The 20,845-nt window shown below is 42.9% G+C and overlaps 1 protein-coding gene across 2 annotated transcripts in view; it reads right to left on the bottom strand.

The window, feature by feature from the left end:
* Positions 1-20,845, bottom strand: part of LOC138295908 (centromere protein J-like) — a 387,581-nt gene that overhangs the window by 21,189 nt on the left and 345,547 nt on the right. For both annotated transcript variants that reach the window (XM_069234528.1, XM_069234529.1), the window contains 5 exons: positions 14,995-15,077; positions 14,726-14,884; positions 10,808-10,912; positions 7,426-7,566; positions 2,295-2,379 (listed from right to left, as the gene is read on the bottom strand). In XM_069234528.1, coding sequence (XP_069090629.1) covers positions 2,295-2,379; positions 7,426-7,566; positions 10,808-10,912; positions 14,726-14,884; positions 14,995-15,077 — 573 coding nt within the window. The remainder of the gene's footprint in view (positions 1-2,294; positions 2,380-7,425; positions 7,567-10,807; positions 10,913-14,725; positions 14,885-14,994; positions 15,078-20,845) is intronic.

Genomic DNA, 20,845 nt, shown 5'->3' with positions numbered 1-20,845 from the left:
CGTGGGATGAGTTTCATGCAGATTGAGGTGTTACTTCAAAGCCTGGAGGACCTAGATATAGAAGGACTAGTTCCAAAGTCTATTTTTGCAGCTATGGATTTCATTTGTGTTCATAATTGCCTTCTGGTGTTACAATTTCCTTCTGGCATATTGAATCCAGTCTGTATTTCCTTGCAGAGGTCTAGTGTATTTCTTTTACCAGTCTCTTGATTTTGCTGGATTTGAATGGAATGAAAGTTTCAGGATGTTCCTCAGTAACTTGATCAATCCCATTTGGGGTGATGTAATGCATCTCTCTAGCTATCTATCTGTGTGCAGTGGAAGGTATTCTTGTGGGCAGATTTATCAATATTTCACACAATGCAATGAAACACAGCAATACACCTTGCTGTGCTTTGCTGTGCTGCACTGTGTGAAAGGGCAGGAATGAGCCATATTTAACATTATATAATGCATTTCTGTCCTCTCCTTGTGCTAGCGCACTTTTGCTGCCTATTGCCAATTCAGACACTCTTGCGTCATGGTGCAAGAGTACAGCACAGAGAGAAAGAGGAAAAAACAATGAGAAATAAAGATATTTCTCCTTGTTATGCCTCCCCTGGGAAGGTGTAGTGGTAGGTCTACCACTCATTGTGAATCTGGGATTGTGCCATAATCCAGGGGTGGATGTGTGGGAGCACCCTCTCTCCACTCACGGAACACCCCCCCCTCCCTGGGGCAGATTTACTCCACATTTATTAGGCACTGAAGGGCTACCTTGTGTGGCTTGGTAAATCTGACTTTAGTGTTGTGTTGTCCTTGGGTTACCTTGCATGACACATGGGCAGTGCAACACTTGTATTAAATCTGGTGCTTTGAGTTTAAAGTCACACAAGTATGTGATATTGGAGTGGACTATTGGCATATTGACATTGAACTTAGACAAATAATATGTAGATGTTGTTTAAGTTCCGAGGGCCTGTAGATGGGAAGATTTAGATCACAAAGACCTGGCACCCAACATAGATCCCTTTAGGCATATAACATTTGAAAATATGTATTTTTGCTTTGTTCCTTTTACAACTGGGGTTCATAGGTGACATTCAATGGTAGGAGCCCCAACACAGAACTTCTTTGAGATTTTATTTAGAAATAACATAAATGTGCTGTATCTATTTTAGCCTATGTATGGATTCAAAACCTATGCCTCTCTTGCATCGCCAGGAGGCCCCAGGGAACAAAGGTCTATGTTTTCTTCCCCTTGGTCATATTCTCATTGGCTCTTAATCATGAGAGATGTGTGGTGACCAATTTGACTGGCGAAGCACCTTGATTCGCATGCATCTTCTCTGAGTACCACAGAAATTTGACCACCAATTTCAGAGAGAACGGCCTAGGTTTATACTTGGCAAGGAGAAATCATGAAAATAAAGGCAAAGGTTCAGTTACATAGATATAAAATGAAAAAATTATGCAGAACAAGATAAAAGATAATAATGACATAAAATATATACCTAGAATGGTGGAGGCAATAGAAAGAAAAAGATTTATTAGGGTGAAAACTAAAACAACACTTTCAAATTTTGAACACGGTACGATTCCAAAAACTACTGGCTGTTGTTAACAAAAATAACTGACAATATCACGTGGGCATTAGGTGTGCTGGGGTTCTATCACTTTATCTTAGCAACTCTACTTTCCTATTATTTATGACCCCATTGACAGGCAAAACAGGTGCAGAGGAAAGAAAAAAAGATCAGAAGCTTCAATTCCATGTAAACAAATAGACTGACAAACAAATTGCTAAATCTATTGTCCAAAAAGGTAAAATAGGCAAAAACTATTGTGCCCCAAAAAATGTAAAAACCTCAGCGTCAGAACGTATTGGATGCAATAGTTTCCTCAATCGACATAGCCCACTTATAATCAGTCACTAAGGGCAGACTGCAGCACACATGCAAAGAGGAAATAATGAAGAGAAATAAAAATATATCTCCTTGTTACGCCAGCTTGAGGTAGGTGCAACACTTTGGGGGAAAACCCATGTATACAAATCTTTGTAAATTTGGATTTGCATTAACATACAAGAGTGGATGTACTGAAACGCCCATGCATCACTCATGTAAGGCCCAATTGATGCAACGCCACACAAATCAGGATTTGGGTGACTTTGTGAGTGCCAAAATGGACTTTGTGCAAGAGCTGCATGAAATAAGGGATTTAACCCCAATGCAAAATGTTAGTAAATGTGAGCTTTAGTCTACAACGGAATACATTTCACCAGCCTCCTTCCATAGTATGTTGTCGTCACTCACCGATCTGATTGTTGGGGAACTGTAATACCTCCAGCCCATTTGGATAAGTTGTATGTGTTGTTTGAGCATCTGCATAAAAGTAGACCTGTGGGAACAAGAAATAATAGTTTTACAATACACAGGTGGTGCATTTAGTGCTATACGGTAATAGGGAAAATAGAGTCCTATCAGTAGTACTGCACTTCTCTTTTTATTACAAGTGGCCCAACTAAAAGGCAATTTATATTGCACCTTTTAAGATCTGATACCACGGGGACCAGAATTTAGAATGAGTGATTATTAGCACCTATTCCAAAGTGTGTCCTTTAAAATGGAGCAAAAGATGCGAATTTTGGTTTGCGCACCAAAATCTGCCTGTACTGGCATTTAATCGGCATTTCTCCTCTGTAAAATGTGGCAGGTTGCACCTACGGAGATTTATCAAGAGAAAACTGCAAAGCATGTGATAACTACCACAAAGATTGTAATTCTGATTCTTGTGCAAACAGCAGTTTGCACACGAATCTGAAAAAAACAGGCCAGTTGTAATGGGGGACTTAGAGTGGTGTAGTAATACAGGTTGTATTGCAGCAAGGGAAGCCCTGTTAACCCCAGGGACTGAGGTATAACAATTACGAGGCAAGTATCCCCAATGTGTATTGTATTGAGGTTATCTCATGTGTGCAATGGATAGTTATGTATCCAACAACTTGTGAGGAGATAACTGTTAATACATTATAGGGGGAAGACACAAATTAGTATTATATTTTATTTTAAAATTATATTTGATTTTTATGGGAAATTAATTCATATTCTGAAGAAAATCACAAACAGCTATGTATGCATCGATGTTACATATTTGTTTTATTTGTAAGACATCATGCACATGTGGCGTTTTCTATGTGTCTATGTGGGTAAAAAAGCTACTCTCCTATGTGCATACTAGTGAAGCTCACAAGTGGATATTCCACTTATGTGTGCTCTGCAGTAATACTTATATAACACTGATTAGGGATACTTAGGGGCATATTTACTATTCTTTCCTGCAACACAGGGCAGCAAGCAAAGTTGTTTATGTTTACAGTGATAAGGAGCATTTCTGCTCTCTCTTTGCGCTAGCGCACTATGTGCTGCCTAGTGAGAATTCAGGTACCCTTGCGCAGTAGTGGGAAGGTGACTGGGTTACATGCAAAGTTGTTTTTGTGCTGGAAGAGACATCTTTCTGCACAAGAACACAAAAACAGTCCTTAGAGGCATATTCCTCTTTCTACGTGTGCAGCAGAAGGCAGCACTTGTAGAAAGAGGAATAAATGAGTAGAAATAAAACTATTTCTCCTTGTTACACCTTTGTTGGATAGGCACACCATTTCTGTGCAAACCTAGGTTTACAAGTCTTTGTAAATCTGAGTTTGCATCAAAATACATGGGTGGAAGCTTGGGAATGTTTAGCTCCACCCATTTAATGGCTACCCGACACAAAGTAATGTATGACAGGTCTAAGCGATGGATTGTAGTAATTTATATTTATTAAACCACGCAAAGTGGCTTTGCATGGCTAAGTAAATACCACTTAAGGACTTGCGTTACCTTGTGACGACTTGTGTCATGCAAGCACAAGGTAAGTCATTCGTAAATCTGCCACTTAGTTAATAAAAGTGGTAACGGAGGTTACTACCAGGAAAAGACTGCTTGCAAATGAATTGCAAATAAATAAGGAACAACAAAACACAAATTTGCTGTTGCAGTTATTCCTATTGTTTCTGCTACGCCTCCAAATTCAGGGGGAATACACCAAATACAATTTTGTGCAGGGTTGGAAAACCAAGCCTACCTACTGCCAGATTTAGCTAATGTTACTGACAATACATATCCTTATGACCAGCGTTAAATATTTATGAAAACATAGGCCGAAGTTTTTTCTAAAAAGATATTTCTAAAATGATCCAAGCTTGCCATTGCTTCAACGGACTCAAAGATGTGTTGCCGGGATCAATGTAATAACACTTGCAACCCAAAGTGGCAGAAAATAAAATGGAAATTATTTGAAAGTACAGCTGCCCATTCAGATAAACCATGCAAAACATTAGTATTTAAAAACAGGAGCAGGGTTGTGGCTATGGAACCAGTCTCATCAGACATGGAGCGCTAAGACCTTTGTCTAGAGTGGCATAGTGAGCGATAAATGGTGAACTGGAAAGTGGACCAAGGGATTTCCAGTGGGTGAGATAAATTCAAGCATTCCATCCATCAATTTGTTGTCATTGCAGTTGATGCAAGTGCTATGAGTGTGCCTAAACGTAGGTCATGTACTCACTATGCCATAAGACCCAAGTTGCACCCTACTGATGAGCCCCAGGTAAAGGCTGAAACAGGTCGGGGGTTGCTTATGGCCCCTTCTGGATGGGATCACGTATGGTAGATCGAGATGTACTGTTCCCCTCACGAGCAAGGTCACATCTGATTTACAGTAAGGTGGTACTTTGTCTAGAGTGGCATTGCAGGTGAGAAATGATACACTAGAATGGAGCCTGGGAGATTGCCAGAGGCCGGGATTACTTTAAGTATTACATTCATCACCTTGTTCTAGTTGCAGCTGATGCATCAACTGCAACAGGTATACCCAGAGATGGGTTATGTGTTCATTATGCAATAGGACTCAAGCTGCACCCTACTGACAAGCCCCAAGCAGGGCAAAACCGGTATGGGGATACTTGTGGTCCCTTCTGGAGGGGATCTCTTCTGGCAGATCGGGATGGACTGCCTCCCTCAGAAGCAGGGTAAGTACTGATTTGCATAAGTCGGGCCTTTGTCTAGAGCAGCATGATGAATGAAAAACATTGGAATGGAATGCGTAATGAGGGAATGCCAGTGGCTGAGATTATTTAAAGTATTCCAACCATCACATTGTTGTTGATACCTTTTCAAGGTCTACAGATTTGAGACATAATATTAAGGGGGCACTTTAACCTAGTGCTGGGTTCTAGTAAAATATAGAACTGGCAGCCACACATCAAATGAAGAACCTCTCTTTAAGGCCATGCAAAATTTCTTCAGTTCAGAGGGCTGCCATGATTCCAGGAGAAGGCATAAGGTAGTAAAGAGCAACTTCAAATTATTTTCACATACCCAAAGGAAATACTGATTATGCTTGGGTCATTAATGTCCTAATGCCTGTTGTACATAACTCTAGAATAAATTCAATAGTACTCGCAGACCATGCTCCAATTGAATTCTCTTTAAACTGGGCCCTCAATGTTCTCTGCCCGGAAGCTGAATTTTGCACCTAAAACACTACAGAGTGAATATTTAGTCCCAGAGAGTGAAGTATTTCTGACTGAATATTAATGAAGTAGGTCTCTGTGCTACTGGGATGCCTTTAAAGCAGTTTAACAGGGCAAATTCAATGGGGCTAAAAAAACTACAGCGCAAAAAATATTGTGCTAAAAGAAAGGCCTTTTAGAAGGTAAAATCCTGGTAGCTGAAAGAGAACCAGGACAATAAGGTAGGGCCACATCTTGTGAAGCAACCCAGATAAAAACAAAAGAAGAGTTGTGTTCGAGGCACACATCTTCCCAATGGGCATGTGATCACCCAGATGGAGGATTGCTAGAAGCCTTCCGAGATATTTACACAATATTATACAATCTCTACCCACTCTTCTATGTAAACCAAACCATTTATTTCTCATCTTTGTCACTTGCACAGCTGTCACCAAAGCAAGAAGGCACTATTGATGCTCCATTATGCAACCAGAAGTGATCACAGCTTCAAATCCATTAAATTGCACAAAGTGCCAGGCCCAGATGGAATCTCTGAAACACTTTAGAAACACATCAGCCTTAGAGTTAACCTCACTCTTTTAATTGATTCTACAACAATGGCTTGGTGACCCCTGCAAAGTGCGAAGCCAATGACTCCTGAATCACAAAATCTGGTAAGGTCCCCAAACTTTGTGCTTAATACAGGCCGATAGCATGCCTAAATGCTGATGTCAAATTCTATACTAATGTACTTGCAAATGGTTTAGAGTTCCTCCTTCCTCCTCTAATACACCCCGGCCAACAGGGATTCATTCAAGGTTGGCAGATACATGATAATTTCTGAAGGACAATCCACTCAGTAGAAAAAGGGGCAATACTTCCAGTACTAATTTAGCTAGATGCGAAAAAGGCATTTGGCCAGGTGGACTGGTAGCTTCTTGCCAGCACACTGCACACAGTTGAGCTTGGTGTGTTTGGACTCACAATTAATGTCATGGCAGGGGAGAGGTCACCGACCTCGAGGGTCTCTCTTGATAGTAGACTATCATGGCCCTTTGCATTGGGAACAGGCACACATTATGCCTGCTTTCTCTTTCCACTCCTGTAGGCCTTTGTATGGGCATAACGTAATGCCATTTTTGCAGACACACACAAAATAACCTTGTCTATAGATGAAGTACACTTGAAGCTAATGGATCCAGACTCATAAATATATAAGCTACATTCACAATTAGCAGACTGAGACAATGGTGGAATTCAAGATAAATCTGAATAAAGTCAAATAATTTGAACTTAACATTGCCTCCAGTGGTCAATGATCAGGTTGAAATCCCAAACTCCCTTTGCTGGGTTACACACTCTGTCAAATATCTGAGGGTCTGATCATCACAATGATTTTAGATGACATGGGGGTGCTTTTAAAATACCTATAAGGTGGCCTTCTGACTCTTTTTTATCCACCACAACTGTGTTCCATAAAAAGTTTAAGCTCAGAGAGCATGAAAACACACTGTCCGTGGGAGATTTGACCAAATCACCTGTATAGAATGTCTAACACAAAATTAGAACTATCTACTTTTATGTCAATGATTAACTCCTGTGGGAAAGAGAAGTAATAAGCATCAACCTGATTAACATACTTATAGAGGGAGGGTGGAACATTCTTGTCGGGATTGGGAAGGACAAGGGAGCGATCATAGGCTGACTATGCTTGATCGGCAAACAATATCTTCCTAAACTGTATCTTTCTGAATTGCATTTTTATTTTTTAAGGTATTGTTTGCTATGACACTTAATTGTGCTACAATTTAAAAAACCAACAAAAAAATGTGCTTACTTTTAGAACAGGAGTAACTAATATTATGCATATAAAATTATAAGTATTTTCATACCACTCTCTGATCGGGTAAGATCTTTTTTATGTCTCCATTAAAAAAGGTCACCATGACCGAAGTCCCATCTGCACTTATCTCCTTTCTGGTTCCATTACGGAAAGTGATGATTCTTCGTCCATCGCTAAAAATTTGCTCAACCTAAAAGCAAGTGAAGACAGTGTGAAATGAAATACATTCTATCCAAAGAATCAAGACTATAGTTTTGTCGCTTCTTGCAAATTGTTATTTTGTGTGACTAGCTGCAAGTTGTGACATTTGGTGAGTGCTTTGTTTCCATGGGTTGACTAATCAAGATAAAAGTATTAGTGATCTTAAATTTAAGCCATGGAACAAAATTCCTGTGGTTATTATACCCTGTGGTGTCTGGCGGACAATGCTGCATGTGCCCTGGAAGTTTTGTTCATTTTTTTTTTTTACTTTAAAACAACTTGATGAGAAAGTAGTGATGAGAAAAGCATTCTCGTGGGAGTTTGTCTTGGAAAAAAATCCTGGACATGCAGTTAATCTTTTGTTTCACTAAATAAACTTTCCCCATGAAGGGCAGAGTTCAAACACCAGTTCAGCAGAAAATTTAAAATACAGCCACTTGGCTGTAGTTGGGCAAGTGGTGGTGGCCCTTCTTCCACCTACACTTATTGGCAAGCAGCCCTCCAAATACGAAACAGGCTCGTAGTCTTGTGTGGTTAAAACAATCTCAGCATGGAATATTAAAAATGGATTTCAGCTCTTAAATAGACAAGGCCTAATTCTCTTGAACTGCTCTTCAAAGAAGAGTTGAGTTGCTCTATAAAATACAATTACTTTCTCCTATGAGATTCTTCAATGTGCACAGTTAAAACAAAGGGCCTGGTTTACAGTTTGGCAACAGAGTGCTTCACTACAAACTCAATGGAGGACCCTATCCGACAAACTCTCAGACTGCTTGCCGCATTTAGAGACTGCTGGACCACAAAATTGCCGCCAATGGAGCCCCCGGTTCCTCAATGAACTTAAAGCTCTTTCTGACAGCCCGACATAGTAGGAGCTGTCAAAGAGAGGGCAATACACCACTCGTTCAAATAAGAGTGGACAGTGTAGGGTCCTTTTTTCAGTCCATCACCATCAGGTAAAACATGGCTTGGAGGGGAAAAAAATAATGACACCCAAACTCTTGGAGAAAACTGACAGGGTGTTGGTGTCATTAGCTTTCTTGATTTTCAGAAATAAACACCTGCTTTGGCAATTTGTTTCTGAAAACAAACATTTTTAAACTTTAGGAAACAGTTGTGAGAAAAACAACATCAGCTGTCTACCAAACATGATTGGATGCCTATCAATGTACAGAGATAAATATTGGCCAGCAGTCATCTCTAAATTTGACAGACGAAGTACTGTCAGGATGGTGATTGGTGTAATGTCCTCCACCATCTATTCGAGCACTACAGGGCCCATTCAAGTCTAAATCAGGCTCACATTCTTTAGAAGTCTTTAGAATTTGTAAAGAGCAGCAGGAGAGAGTCACTGAGACAGCAGCAGGAGAGGGAGAAAGAAAGGTGCACACAGCTACAGCAGAGCACCATGTTTGAGAGAGGCTGAATACAGAGACATCGTGGAGGGGTTTCGTTGGTGGGAAAACAGAGAATGACCAGGGTGGTGGGAGAAAGACGAGCGTGTCAAGAACAAGAGAGAGAGAAAGAGAGAGAGAGAGAGAGGAGAAGAACTTGTGCTCTCATAGTGTGATAAATCACACATGCTAGAAAGAAAACATAGTACCATGATGTCAGAAGTAAATGAATGCCCTGAACCCATCAAAAATCATGGTGAAACTTAAATGCTGCCTAGGTGGAACAAACACAAGTATAGGGAGGAAAGCCATTGAATCAGGGCAAGGCAACTTATATAGACAAGAAGGCCATTAAATCATATCCAATGAGCAGACCAAAAGCCCACTCAAATATATTCTAAAGTACTGATTGAAATAGTGTCTGCAACATACAGCTAAAGATATTGGAGCAAGCCCGTAATATAGAGCTGCCGTCACTTCAGCTTCCATGTCACCGTTCTTTGCAGCAATCAAATAGCCAGTAAGGGAGACCAATGAGGTATGTTCTTGCTGCAGAGACCTTTTAAACACTGTCAAGCCTGGGCGGACACGCTTTCATTCTTATGAAGCCAAAAAATTCAGCACCAATGGAATGGATAATAGCAACACTAGTTACATAAAGTAGTACAAAATGGCAAAACTCTGATAACAAGTGATATACATACCTTAACATCATAATCATCATGCAAAGAGTGAGAAGGGATCCATTTCTGGAAAGTTGTGATGGGTCATCATTTAATCAAACACATAGGAACATTTCTTAAATTCCAAATGTAGTGCCGGGGGTGGAGGGGAATATGCAGTTCCCACAAACAATGAGGGGCATATTTATACTCTGTTTGCCCTGAAATAGCGTTTTTTTTTTTAACGCTATTTCAGCGCTAACTTAACTCCATATTTATATTTTCACGCTAGACCCGTCTAGCATCAAAATATTGGAAATAAAGTCATTTTTTGCCAGCGGAAAACTACCATGCATCAATGAGATGCAAGGTAAGTGTTCCTGGGCATAAATTGACTCTAAGGCCCTTGCGCCTTATTTATCCTCCCGTTCAAAAACTGTGCACAGGAGGTAGGCGGGCCTAAATAATGGCGCTAAGCTTGCTTAGTGCAAATATTCAACGGCTGGTCAGGGAAGGCGTTAGGGGACCTGTGGGCTCATTTCCATGGTGGAACACCATGGAATGAGTCCACAGGTGCCCTCCCCAGGCCCCAGGGACACCCCCACCCACTCCAGAGGGACAGCAGAGGATGAGGGACCCCCTCCCAAATAAGCACAGGTAAGTAGAGGTAGGTATTTTCCTTTTGCTTAAATAAGTGCCATAGGGGGCCTAGATATGGCCCCCTTTACATGGCACATGGTGCAATGGCCATGCCCAGGGGACCCTTGTCCCCTATGCTGGCCATTGGGGTGGTGGGCATGACTCCTGCCTTTTCTAAGGAAGAAGTCATGTGTCATGGTAGGTGTAGCACCATAAAATGATGCTAATCTGGTTAGAGTAGTTCTTTTTACTCTAACCAGCCTAGCTTCATTTTTTGGTGCTAAACACCCATCTCCACTACAGCCACCACCATCCGGCCAAAGTCATTATTTTTTACGCTAGCCCACCCTTTGCGCCGGATCGCACCATTCCATTAATATGGAACCCGGCTGGCATCCGGAAATGGTGCAAGCCAGCGCTATACTTTGTGACGCAAACCTGCCTCAGCGTAGGTTTGAGTCGAAAAGTATAAATCAGGGCCTGAGTTTCTCATTCATTTACAAATACATGAAATAGTTCCATTTGAGTGCCTCACCTTGCCATCAGGATACTGGGTTTCTTCATGCACGTTGTCTTCACTGCTTCGATTTTCCGCATATACTGAGACTCTTCTGGATAATATGGACTTCTGAGGAGAGCTCTGCAGAAAAATGATGCCCAAGTAAGCGTTGCTGTAGGATTGTAACAACAGTCTGAAATCTCCCAACTTACTAGTAAGAGCAGTTGCCTTTACCCAAAATAACCCTTCAGATCACTCACCCAAACACCTTCGTAAGCACACAAGTCTCTTCAAGTAAGCCTACCTAAATGGACTGGAAGAGAGGCAACTGCAGAAGATTAATTCATACATGTACCTGCACGTGGTATTTTCAACTAAGTGGGTTGTTCTTTACCAAATGTAATTCAAATGGGGGCTTCAGGGATAGGAGTGTAATTTGTTGGATATATCTGAGGAGGCACATATTACATCACATGAAGGTGTTTACAGACATTCATTCAGAAGGATAGAGTAAGTTAAACTAAAACAAAAGCGTTGTTTAAAATCATTTATGTCTGCTGGGGCCTTGCTTGTTCAGTGCTTGTGCTGTGCTTCTTACGTTTCCCTCATGGGCAGAGGTTTGTCATGAATGGCAAATGCAGCTGTCAGTAATATATATGAGCAGTTTAGGAGGCACACAAGCACAGATGAAGAATGCAGTGTGGCTGTGCAGACTGTGTGATTTATGTGGGGATGAGTTAGGTGTATGATGTTATTGTAGGCTGTGACTAAGTACAGAATAGATTGGTTGAAGGTTCGTGCGGCCCTACCTGTCTCATAAGAGCCTCAAGTGAATAACGATGCCTGAAGTGAATCAACCTGTCATTGACCAACATATCTGTCAATCTCTTGTTTGTTGGTTTTGTGTATTGTTATTAGGTGAGAGTCATTTTGTGATCACAAACCCAGTCTTCAGTCTTCAGTTGTTGTATTATCTGTGTGCATTTTCGTAAATCAGACATTGTAATTTTCCCGCTGGAGTAGTGCTTGTTTACCACTATTTGGGAGCTGCTCACTTTGGTGAGGACAGTTTCTTGTCTCTGTGGCAACCCACGTGTGCTAGGTGCAATAATTCCACACCCAGATAAGGGATTCATGTATCATTTAATTCTGTCTGTCTTCAGGTAAGACAAAAATGATCTGCACAGGGTGAATTGGCCTTAGATGCTGTAGCTTCATCTCGCAGGTTGGCCTGTGTCACTGTTTAAAATAGACAGAATCTATCTATCTATCTATCTATCTATCTATCTATCTATCTATCTATCTATCTATCTATCTATCTATCTATCTATCTATCTATCTATCTATCTATCTATCTATCATTGGGTAGTTATAGTTAGGTCAGCGTTTCCATAGGAAAAGCCCTTTTTGTTTTGCTAATAACGGTGGCACTGTTTGATAAAGCTTCACAAAACTTTAACAAAACAGTAGTACTTTTTGCCTAGTTTTTCACAGAAAGGATCAGGGTGGTCGGTCAAGTGGGGACTGAGAAAAAAGGGGGTTCTCAAAACGCAAAATCCCCATGCGTTTCCCATACACTTTTTTCAACAGTACTACTGCAAAAACTGCTGAACATAGTTTCATCAAATTTGGCAGGTAGCTAGATCTTGGTCCAGAAAGAGTGCTTTTTGTGACTTGGTTTAAATCTGTTCAGTAGTTTCTGACATATTCAGGAAGAACAATATTTTCATATCTGGATGCTGGGGTTTGAAGGAAAGTCCCTTGAACCCAGTTTTTAAATATAAGCATTCTGCTTTGTCCAGGGGAATGTTTTTTTCCTTGGGCCAATTTGCTCCTGTGGGAGATATGCTCCCCCGGGGCAAGTGTTTTGATTCACTGCCTGCAACATGAAGAAAAATGTATTCAGGAAGCCATTACAGGATTTGGGGGCTTAAACTCATGTCCTGCGTATTTCTAGAAGAAAAAAAACATAAGGGGGCTGGGTACAAATACCCTCCACTTACCCCCAGCCCTTGTGAGAGGGGGTTCCCAGAACAACATTTTTTTTAAGTGTCCATTTCTGCTACGATTCATCAGGAAAGAAAATAGCTGTGTGCTATTTTTTAAGACACCACTTGGGGAGAGGACATGTGTGGGGCCCCCTCTCCAAGCCTATTTTGGGCCTGGGGGAACCCATCCTCTGGGTCCTCGTGCCTTAATTAAGGGGAGGCAGAGCACGTCCCTGAGCGAATCACATTCCCCGGGGACCTCATCCCCTGGGGCCTGCTACATTTATTAGGGACTCCATCCACCAAATTCATTAAAAATGGGGAGTGGGACCATACTGTCCCCTCCCCTTTAGCCTTCACAGGTTCCGGGGACCCTATCCTCTAGGGCAAAAGTTCCACAAAAAAGGGGAGAGGCCCACAATCCCTGAGCCTTAAAGGCCCCAAGGACCCCATCCCCTTCCAAATTGAACTCGAAAGGGAGGGTGCAACATGGCCCCCCTCCTTCAGCCTGCTAAGGCCCCGTGGATTCCAACTCCACGGGGTTGGCTTAATTACTCTGTTATGAGGTGCCCACCCCTGGGACACAGTAGTTCCCATGTCTGCAAGAATGTGAGCAGGGAAACATTTGTTTGCTCTGGTCTGACTGAAGCATTGTTAAATCTTCCACCTGGTGGAACAAGCATGTCTTCCCTGCTTGCAGGAATGTGGGCAGGGAAGGCATGTCTGTTTCAGCAGAAACACATAGGGCCAGCTTTACAAGGCCCTTGTGCCTCCTTGTGCCACATTATCGTCAATTGTTTATGCTAATGTGACACTAGGTAGGCATTTCTGATGCGCCATATTTACAAAGTGGTGCAATGCTAGCACTGTGCCACTTTGTAACTCCTTGCGCCATGTATGCAAGGGGTGCGTTCCCCATAGAGAGGCCGCAAAAAATGGTGCAGTGAAATCTACAGGATTTTACTGCGTCACATTTTCCAATATTTTAATGCCCACATTACAGGCATTAAAGTGACTGGCCCATAATAAACTAAGGGCCTCGCTAATGCTTTGCTGGACTAGAGCCATAATTAATGACACTAATCCAGCAAAGCACCACAATAGCGTAATAAATTCTGATGCTATTGTGCTAACATGTGCCACAGTGCACTGTTAAATACAGTGCTACCATGGCAACATTAGGGGGACTAAGGGTGGCGCAAGAAAAGTGGCGCATCAGGACTGATGTGCCACTTTCTTGTAGATCTGACCCCTAGTGCTCCTGCCTGGCGGTCACCCCCGCGGCTCCTGACTTGCAGTTTGGGGGTTTCCTGGGTGGGCACCGGGGCAACCACCTATAGAAACATAGGGGGATGGGATCCCTGGGGCCATAATAGGCACGATGAGTTCAGGAAAAGAGGCCACATGCCCCCCTCCCCTTTAGGTTCCATTCTTCCCCAAGGGTGGGGACCTCGGGCTAATTAAGGGTTTTTGAAAGGAATTTGGATCCAGGGAATGAGTTAAGCCTGGGGTAGATGGGACGCACAGCATTCCAACTGACTTTCTGTACCTCTTCTCTCTACTGCCTACCCCCATGTTTGCCTGTAGGATTTTGACTTATATAAAATATATCTATTCAGTTGAGGGATTTGGTGATAATTTTGGTAAGTGAGTGCCAGAAGCCTTTGGTTTGAGTTACAGTGGGTTGTTGCCTTTGCACTTACATGAACTCAGGCATGTCAATACACTAGGAATCCTGATTCAGGTATGATGTTTCTAATTGCCAGCCTGACATTAAGGCCCATATTTATCATTTGTTGACGCAAAAGTGGCACAAACTTAGAAAATACAATTATATTTGTAAGTTTGCGCCGCTTTTGCATAAAAAATGATGCAAATGCGGCGCAAAAAAAGTATAAATATGGGCCTAAGTTGGCTACATCTGTCATTATAAATCCAGAATGGCTATCAAATGTTCATTACAGACCTTTGCTTCGGCTCCTGGTGGGCCATGTACCATCTCTGCTGGGGTTCTCCTTCCACTTGGTGTCACACTTCGATTTCTGATGTTTACTCCTGAGCCTTCCACTCGTTCCAAAGCTTTCATCGGCCCATGAAGTCTCCTTCCACCAAAATTCTCTTTTTCCTGAGCCAGCGTGAGTACAATTAAGAATTATTTAGTAAAACTGAGATTTTAGATTTCGCTGCAATACCAGGAAGACTTTCAATGTTTATAATCAGTGTCACATTTCATACCTGGTTTTCCTCATTGCTATCTTCCTTTTGGAAAGGAACAAGTGATGTGTCTTCAAAACTTCCCAAGAGTGAAGGCTTCGGGCCTATTAGTAAAAAATGTGGACAGTTAAAATGATAAGGAATGTAGACTAGTTTGAAAATAGCTACATACTGTGGCCCTTATTTACTGAAGGTTGTCAATCAGGCGCAAAGTCAATCATCCCAATTAGGGGAGCGCGCTTCCTAGGACCACACAGACCGGTGGTCAGGCACAAAGTCAATTTCCAAATGCTGCCGCCACAATCGGTAAACCTACCCAGGTCCGTGTTCCCTGAGTGCGCTCCCTAATTGGGATGATTGACTTTGCGCCTGACCACCGGTCTGTGTGGTCCTAGGAAGTGCGCTCCCCTAATTGGGATGGGCAACAGTTAGGAATTATTTTTCCTTATCAATGTAAGTGACTGGATACTTTATTTTCTTTATAATTTTTGGTGAATATTAATCCAGACTACCTTGTATTTAGGAGATACACATAGGGGGTCATTCCGGCCGGGGTTGGCGGGAGCACCGCCAACAGGCTGGCGGTGCCCCGCAGGGCATTCTGACCGCAGCGGTTTGGCCGCGGTCAGAACAGGAAAACCGGCGGTGTCCCGCCGGTTTTCCGATGCCATGGGGGATTCCGACCCCCTCACCGCCATCCTGTTCCTGGTGGTTCCGACTGCCAGGAACAGGATGGCAGTGAGGGGTGTCGTGGGGCCCCAGGGGGCCCCTGCAGTGCCCATGCCAATGGCATGGGCACTGCAGGGGCCCCCGTAAGCGGGCCCCACATAGAATTTCAGTGTCTGCATTGCAGACACTGAAATTCGCGACGGGTGTAACTGCACCCGTCGCACCCTTCCCACTACGCCGGCTCCATTCGGAGCCGGCATCCTCGTGGGAAGGGGTTTCCCGCTGGGCTGGCGGGCAGCCTTCTGGCGGTCGCCCGCCAGCCCAGCGGGAAACACAGAATGGCCGCCGCGGTCTTTTGACCGCGGTGCGGTCATTCGGCGGTTCCCGGGGTCTGAATGACCCCCATAGTCTTTTTGGTCCTGACGAAGCATCACTGAATCCGTATGGACCACCAGGATGCGAAACATGTTGACCCATGACAGGGATGGTTTGGAAATTCCCCTCCCTTATTTGTTCTTCAATATAGAGTGATTGATCATTGCTTCAGCTTCACTCTTATGACTATTTTTAACCTTGGCCTTGACCTTTTCATCTGGTCCAATAAATCAATTATCCAGTGAAGACTTTGAGAGCCAATTTTAATTTATCTTGTTTCGTGTTTACTCACTTTTGGGGTCACGGCATCAATATTTTTTCAATAAAGATCTCCGGCAAAGAGCCCCCCCATTCGGGGTGGTGCACGTCAGACATTGCAGTGCCGGTCTGACGAGGAGCAACTCCGATGATGAAGCATGACATCCTTCTGGATGTGTGAGGTTTTTGCTCCTGAAATTTAGGACCCCCTCTATAGTATCCTCTCCTTCTTTTTTGGAACAGTGTATCTTATATCTTAAACGCATTGACTGGGAGGATATACACTGGACCATAATCCCTCCCTATCCCTCCACTTCTTTGGTCTATAACTTTACTTTAACCTTTGTTTTTTTTATTGAATTTCTAGGACTTTTTAAATGTAAAGTAATATTTTATTACCACACATAAATCCAACCCCCCACCGTGCACGGCCTTCGGCAGTGTGTGGTGTGGGGTGTTGGCAGCAGGGCCTGGCCAACCATCACATACAGCCAAACCCATGCTGCGGGCCGGTTTTGGCCATGTGTGCGGGGATATTGATCATAGGGCCTAGCCAGGCCCTGTGGCCAATCCCCACAAAGGCAGGCAATCCCACGCTGCACAAGGCCTTCTGCCATGTGCAGCAGGCAGTTGGCCACAGGGCCTGGCCTCTGACAAGGCCATGCAGCCAACTCCTCTCATACAGATAACCCGATGTTGTGCATGGCGTTTGGCCAAAAACTACAATGAGCCATAGAGTTCAGTCAGCCTGGGATTGCTTAGTATTTAAAAAGAGGAAAACAGTGCAGTTGTAGGCAAAAACAGAAATGTTGAGCCTTTTCAAATGAGATGCTTGTAAACAAAGCAAGAACAGCACAGGAAACTAGCCACTGAACGAAACATAAGAAACATTCGATAATAATTTAAGCATGCACACAGAAATAAACATTCATCAAAAAGAACAGACAATTGTACTACGTCATTACATATGTATCCCCATAAATAGGAGATTTCGCAAGTTGTCAGTAAAAAATTCTGGAGTATGCTATACAGAATTCTGTTGGTGCTGAATAAATAATGTGTCCATCTCATAATGATGGCAGGAGCCCCTTCTATGTGTAATAAATAGGGCAAAGTGGCATCACAGATGCTGCTAAAGCAGTTTAAGATTGAACAAAGCAATAATAGTCCAGAGCGCACACGTCTTAGCAGTTTTAGGCCCATATTAATACTTTTTTACGCAAACCTGCGCCAGCACAGGTTTGCGTCAAAAAGTTTAACTCTGGCTACTGCCCTTCCAACGCGTCAGCCGGGCTTCATATTTAGGGAATGATGGTAGCTGGCGCTGCGGCCTGGTTAGCGTCAAAATAAATGACTCTAACCAAGCAGCAGAGTCATAGGGAAGACTGGGGGTTGTGTGTCAAAGAATGATGCAAGTCAGGTTAGAGTAAAAAAAAATGACTCTAATCTGACTAGCGTCATTTTTTGACGCACAACCCCCATGGAAATGACTCCTGTCTTAGCAAAGACAGGAGTCATGCCCCCATGCCCAATGGCCATGCCCACTGGACTTCTGTCCCCTGGGCATGGCCATTGGGCACAGTGGCATGTAGGGGGGCCCAAGTTAGGCCCCCCTATGCCACCTAAATAAAATAAAAATTACTTACCTCTACTTACCTCTGCCTACTGTAGATGGGTCCCCCTATTGATGGGTGTCCTCCAGGGGTGGGCGAGGGTAGCAGGGGGTGTCCCTGGGGGCAGGGAAGGGCACCTGTGGACTGCTTCCATGATCTCCCACCATGGAAATGAGCCCACAGGTCCCTTAACGCCTGCCCTGACCCAGACGTTAAAAAACGGCACAAATCCGGCTAGGCGCCATTTTTTAAGACGCAGGAGAATAAATAAGGTGCACATGCCTTAAAGTCATTTTTTGCATGGGAACGCCTACCTTGCATGTCATTAACGCAAGGTAGGTTTTCACGTACAGAAAATGACGCACACTCCATAACTTTGGCGCTGGACGGGTCCAGCGGCAAAGTATAAATATAGAGTTAAGTTTGCGCCGGATTTGCGCAGAAAAAATTATGCATATCCGCCGCAAACAGAGTATAAATATGTCCCATAGTTTGCACTTGTAATGCATACTGAGCACTATATAATAGTGCTACTTAGCTATCAAGGCAGCCTTCTCTGCTTGCAAATTAGTTAGTGTGATACAACTGTCAGGACATCATGCAAACAAATTTATGAATAATATGAGAAACATTTACACCTGTGACCCGTATTAATTAATTAACCTTGCACTCATAAAACTGCTTCCTAACACAAAATATATTTTGGATATTTCTTGCAGGCCCACTGAAGACTGTCCCCTACAGTCCATCAACATTACAAACCGGACTGCAATGTTAAAGTTGCTTCCTTAGAGCACTGTTGTTCTACAGTGTTTTCACCAAATGCGTTTAGGCATGAACAGGTGAATAAATGGTCCCAGAATTATTTTAAAGTAAGTAGATGAAAGCTTAATTCCCCAAGTCACCAGCTCTTCTCTCCCATTTTTAGCATCAATCTATCTGTCTACTGGCCGCTGTAAACACCACTGGGAAGCGAGAAGACAGACATTAAAAGGAAGCATGCCATTGTTTTCAATGGGCCTCAATGTGCTTTGCAGGATTAACGTCAAAATCTTTGACGCTAATCCTGCAAAAGTTTGACTAGCATCAACAAATTTTGACGCTAGTTCCTCTAGCTACTGCCATGTTGGGCTGTATCTTAGATACAGCGCACACATGGGATCTTTAGGAGGGCACTAAGGAGTGCAAGTAAAGTGGTTCTGTAGTGCTGCACTAGGTGCAGCACCACTTTTCTTAAATCAGGGCCTCATTGTGCATCTATGACATGCTGCCTGTTGCATGAGTGAATGACACACTGGCACACCATCTCGCTGCCACTGAATGGAACTTTGAAAGTGAATGTCTACATATCCCAGCACAAAAATGCCGTCACTCACAATGAATTCCATCACTAAATGAACTAGGCTGGTCCACTCCCCCATGCTGTACGCCGTAGTAGGAGGAAACAAAATGTGAATGACACTATAACGGAAAAAATGGATGAACAGGGCTGACTGAAAGACTCTATAAGTACATAAGTATTTTTGGAGATTTAAAAAAAAACAGGTCTCGGCTAACACCAGATCTAAAGATGGGAGGGTTTGACTATAATCCACGTCAGAGAGGTTCTGGACAGATTCAGCATCTATGTCATGCGAACTGGAAATATCCCATGTTGGAGACATACAGGAACGGGGTATCTGAGTACATGAACACAGCCATAAGTGCTGGGTAATCTGGAGAGGCAAAACTGATAGTTCTTTGAATTTGGGTGGACGGCCTACTGATCAGAGCTGGAAGGATGCTCTATGATCTAGGGTTCATGGTTGCTCATAAAGAAGTGAAGTGACTGTAGGAAAGCCATGAGTTGTCTAAATTTAAAAAAAACGGGAGTTCATGAATGGCCTAGTGTATGCCAACTGAAAGATATCTGTACAAAGGTAGGCGCTGTCATGAGAAATGTTAGAAAATCTGGGGACCATGGAAAATGCGTACAGAACTGTGTTTAGTATGAGAAGGAAAAACAATTAGCTGGCCATGCAGTATAATAGTAAAATTAAATTAATTGTTTGCAATTTTTAAAACAAATTGTAAACTTACATAAAAGTCTACATTTACCTTTGTGAATCAGGCCCCAAAATTTTAGAGGTTGGTTATCTGCGTAGGCGTTATGCAAGTCCTTGCAGCCCTTGTGGCTCATGGGCACCCTAACCCTTTTACCACACCCCAACCTTTCAAGGATCCCCTATTTAGCCCAAGGCCAATGAATTTCAGATATGGGAAATTCAGGGGCCACTCTTCAACATCTGCAGGGGGCTCAATGTTTTCCATTACACCACTGGTTACCTGTTTTATTTATGGACCTATAGCTCTGGAAGAATGTGCATTGATGGGTTTCTATACGTTTTTCATAAGCATAAGAATAAAATTTGTTCGGGGGAAAAATAACTTGTGATGATGCAAGGATTGTTGCGTTCCTGGCTGTGACATTTTGGCCCCTATTTAACAGAAAATGATAGAGAGCGACGCTGTGCCAAGATTGGCAGCACCACGCTCTGTCATTTTAACAATGCAGGGTTGCACTGTATTTAATTGAAAACGGTGCATCCCTGTGTTGTTCCCTGCGCTGGTGCTAAATTGAGCTACCTTGCTCCAATGCAGGCATTCTTGCACCATTGTGCACGGATGTCTGCATTGAGGGGTTTGTTAATGTGTGGGAAAGTGTCCCTGCACATAAACAATCACTAATGGTGATTTAGCACTTCTGTGTGTGCTGCACAATGCAGCACACACAGAAGTGCCAAAGCATCATATTGAAATGATTGTTTATGTACAGGAAGGGACACCTTCCCGCACATAAACAATCATGTCTGGCATTTTGTTCTTTCTATGCATGCTGCAGAATGCAGCATACATAGAAAAGGCCAAAAACGTGGAGGAATAACAGTATTCCTCCTCATTGCACCTTGCTACTACCA

The sequence above is a fragment of the Pleurodeles waltl genome, chromosome 5, assembly GCF_031143425.1.
Source record: "Pleurodeles waltl isolate 20211129_DDA chromosome 5, aPleWal1.hap1.20221129, whole genome shotgun sequence".
In the NCBI taxonomy this organism is placed as follows: Eukaryota; Metazoa; Chordata; class Amphibia; order Caudata; family Salamandridae; genus Pleurodeles; species Pleurodeles waltl.
This window is presented reverse-complemented; position numbering and strand designations above follow the sequence as displayed.